At 37.2% G+C, this 3,286-nt stretch overlaps 1 protein-coding gene across 1 annotated transcript; it reads right to left on the reverse strand.

The window, feature by feature from the left end:
• Positions 1-590: 590 nt before the first annotated feature.
• Positions 591-2,888, reverse strand: LOC306831200 (uncharacterized protein; the record flags this gene model as incomplete). The annotated part of the gene is made up of 4 exons (XM_079355148.1): positions 591-1,075; positions 1,318-1,431; positions 1,850-2,188; positions 2,825-2,888. 4 exons carry the CDS (start codon positions 2,886-2,888, stop codon positions 1,026-1,028), a joined length of 567 nt encoding a protein of 188 aa, XP_079211274.1. The 3' UTR covers positions 591-1,025.
• Between the last annotated feature and the right edge of the window lie 398 nt (positions 2,889-3,286).

The raw sequence follows: 3,286 nt of genomic DNA on the forward strand, positions 1-3,286 counted from the left end.
ACAAACATTTTAACGCTAAGCGTTGTCTTATTTGTATTTCAGTTTGATCTTTTATGTGAAAAGAGAACATCAACAATTCAGGAAATATACTGTAACTGTTTATTGAAAAACAAAAACCAGAGAACATTTTGTCTCTGTTTTAATTATTTGCGTATGAAGCCATAAAATTACAAGAATACGATAATAAAAATGTGGTTATATACAGAAACCAAATGTTTAAATAAATCAAAGAAGCACCCTTTAAAAAACAGTAGTTGTTAAATATTTATTTATACTGTTGCAGCGTGCGCAAGAATTTAGGCGAGTGCGAGGACTTTACTGAACCGACTCAATTTAAACTGTGCCTGAGCCCTTTGTGCATCATAAGAAAACAACTGTTTCGAAAAAAAAAAACCCTTTCAGAAACTGCAGAGATAAGTTGTTGTCTAAGACACAGCAAAACCAAGAGAGCTGAATCACATCAGCTTCAGGGAGGAAGGGCAGGAGGGAGGGAGAGAGAGAGAGAGAGAGAGAGAGAGAGAGAGAGAGAGAGAGAGAGAGAGAGAGAGAGAAGGGGGGGAGAGGGGGGGAGAGGAGGAGAGAGAGAGAAAGAGAGAGAGCTAACTGTCCTGACATCCCTCTTGTAAATTCACAAACTGAGGTGTCTTGCTCCAATCAAAACTTAAGCTTGTCCTTGCTTCGTTTCAATAATGTTATTGTACAGATGCTAATGCTGTGCTGGACGATTATAAATAAAAGAATATAGAGTGGAACTTTTCAAAACACAAGGTGTACTCCTGGTGTTTGTGTCTGTGGATAAATTGAGCAGGTTAAAGTTGTTTGTTGCAAAAAGTAAATTGATTTAGAGAGAAAAAACACATTTGATATAAATACAAACCTAACAGTAAAATAAACCTTAAGATAAGAGTAAGACAAAAAAGATTCATATAGACGGACTCCACCGCGCAGGTATCATGTCAGTCTTTTGGAAACAAAGGGATGTGTAGAAATCTGGGAACTGGGTTCAGTTGTCCTTGTCTTTTGTATTACTCCTCCATGGGTGTAACAATGACCTCTTCAGGGTTGTCTGTAACATCTAAGAGAGAGAGAGGGGGGGGGGGGGGGGGGGATGGGAGGGCTTTTGATTAGTAAATTGCCTCAGAGGACATCAGTCCGCTTTTTACCTTTTTTTGGTGTAACGGAATTCCAAAAAAATATTTTCCATTATGTCAAATTGATGTAAAGCAAATACAAAATTAATTGAAATAATAACCTTACTTAACGTCCTTGTGTTTCTAATTGAGAAAGACGAGGACGTGAACGTTTTTTTTAACTCACCGTCATGAACAGCCGAGGGTTTTAGGATGTGATGGAGAATGATTAAAACACATCCCTGGAGGACAGCCAATAAGATTGCTTTAATAGCCACCGGTGCAACAAGGAAGGAATGCTCTAAAAAATACAAACATATCAAACAAAATGAGATGATGGCATTTTCATGGACGAGTCATTTTGAAAGCTAGTCAGATGTTTGTCAAATATTAACCCCTTCCTCCGAGTGTTCAAGATACAGAAAGAGCTAGAGTTTAAGCTGATGTTTCGTCATCATTAAAAGTTACATTTTGACTCTGTAACAGATTTTATTTGACTCTTTTCCTTTATTAGAGATGGTAGCTTTAAATACATGATAGGCTCCAAATAGGACCTTGGCATCTGTATGAGGAATGTCTGATTGAATATAAATGTTGTTTTAGGACAGCCTGCTCTACTAACTGAGCTAAACCAGCAGCCCATGTTCTTCAAACTTAGAAAAATTAAAAATAAAAAAACAGTCAAAATGAGGATAGTAACTTTAGCGTTCCCCCTGTACCTGGCAGATGGTGCACTGGGCAGATTGTCAGCTCAACAACTGTTTCTTCTCTGCTGACATTGTTCCAAACAATACACGTTAAGTTTCCAGCCAGCTGACCATGTAAGCTGATGGTAACCTGTGTGAGACTGGGTTTGTCTGGTGTAGTTTTATTCCCTGCCAGAGATTGTATGTTAGCTCTACTGCTGTTCAGGAACTGGCTGTTGTCTCTCGTCTGCTCGAGTAAGTTTCCGTCTAAAGTCAAAGTGAACTCCACTCCATCTCCCTCAGAGGAGCAGCTGATGCTGATCTGTTCTACAGACAAACACATCTGAGAAACAGCTGGCTTTGACACTGGAGCTGGAAGACAAACACAAAGTAAGATGTTGAATACCTAAAGTACAAAATACAAGAAAGAATGTCATAAACTTTGTTCTTTTTTGAGCGATCGCTTCTTTAAAACCCTGTTTTAATTGTTAAACTCACTCAAAATATTTACCTTTCATTACTTCCAAAACATGATTTCATTTTATAAAGTTCATGAAATATGCAGACGGTTCTGCATATTTGTGCTGTTTTATCCACTTTTAAGACTTTTAAGGCAAAAGATGAATGCCTGATGAAATAGAACATTTGTTTTAAGGAAGCCTTCTTAACTAACTTAATCAACCAGTCAGTACTTCAGGGGGGATTTCCAACTTCCTGGTCAAAACATTCGTATCGTGCTGCAATTTAAGTATCTGGGCATCATGATTAATTCTACTGTCTCTTTGAAAGCACACATCAAAAAAGAGTCCGAGAGGGTCAAATTTAGCCAAGTCAATTATTATTAATATATTACAAATGCACTAACTTTTAATGTGGCCAAACTGTTTAATGGATGCCATGATCATGTCACATGTCTCTCTTTACCTTCTTAAACCATAATAACAAACTCTAAGAATAATTAAATTAAATGGATATCATTGTTACAAACGTCAATACAATTCAACTTACCTTTAATTTCTACGTGCACATTTGCTTTTCTTAATAACTTCCCATCTAAACTATGTTCTTCCATCGTGTAGTCTCCTGAGTATTCCTTTTTTGCTTTTCCCAATAAAAATCTTCCATCGGTGAAAAGTTCAGACTGATTTTTATGTTCCTCAAGTTGCTTCTCTATCTGATTTTGACGTAATTTTAAAATCAAGTAGGACTTGTCTTTTGTCAATCTTATTTCTGTATCTGCAGTATTTGGCAGGTGAAAGATCAACAGCTGTCCCACCGCTCCAAAACATTGCTGAGTTCCATCAGCTTCAGGGAAATGACATTCAATAGAGCCTGAAAACAAGGAGTTTGAAACATTAGCTAAACCAGCAGCCCATGTTCTTCAAACTTAGAAAAAGTTTAAAAAAAAAAAAAAAAACAGTCAAAATGAGGATAGTAACTTTAGCGTTCTGTACCTGGCAGATGGTGCAC

This window comes from Symphodus melops (assembly GCF_947650265.1).
Source record: "Symphodus melops genome assembly, chromosome: 11".
In the NCBI taxonomy this organism is placed as follows: domain Eukaryota; kingdom Metazoa; phylum Chordata; class Actinopteri; order Labriformes; family Labridae; genus Symphodus; species Symphodus melops.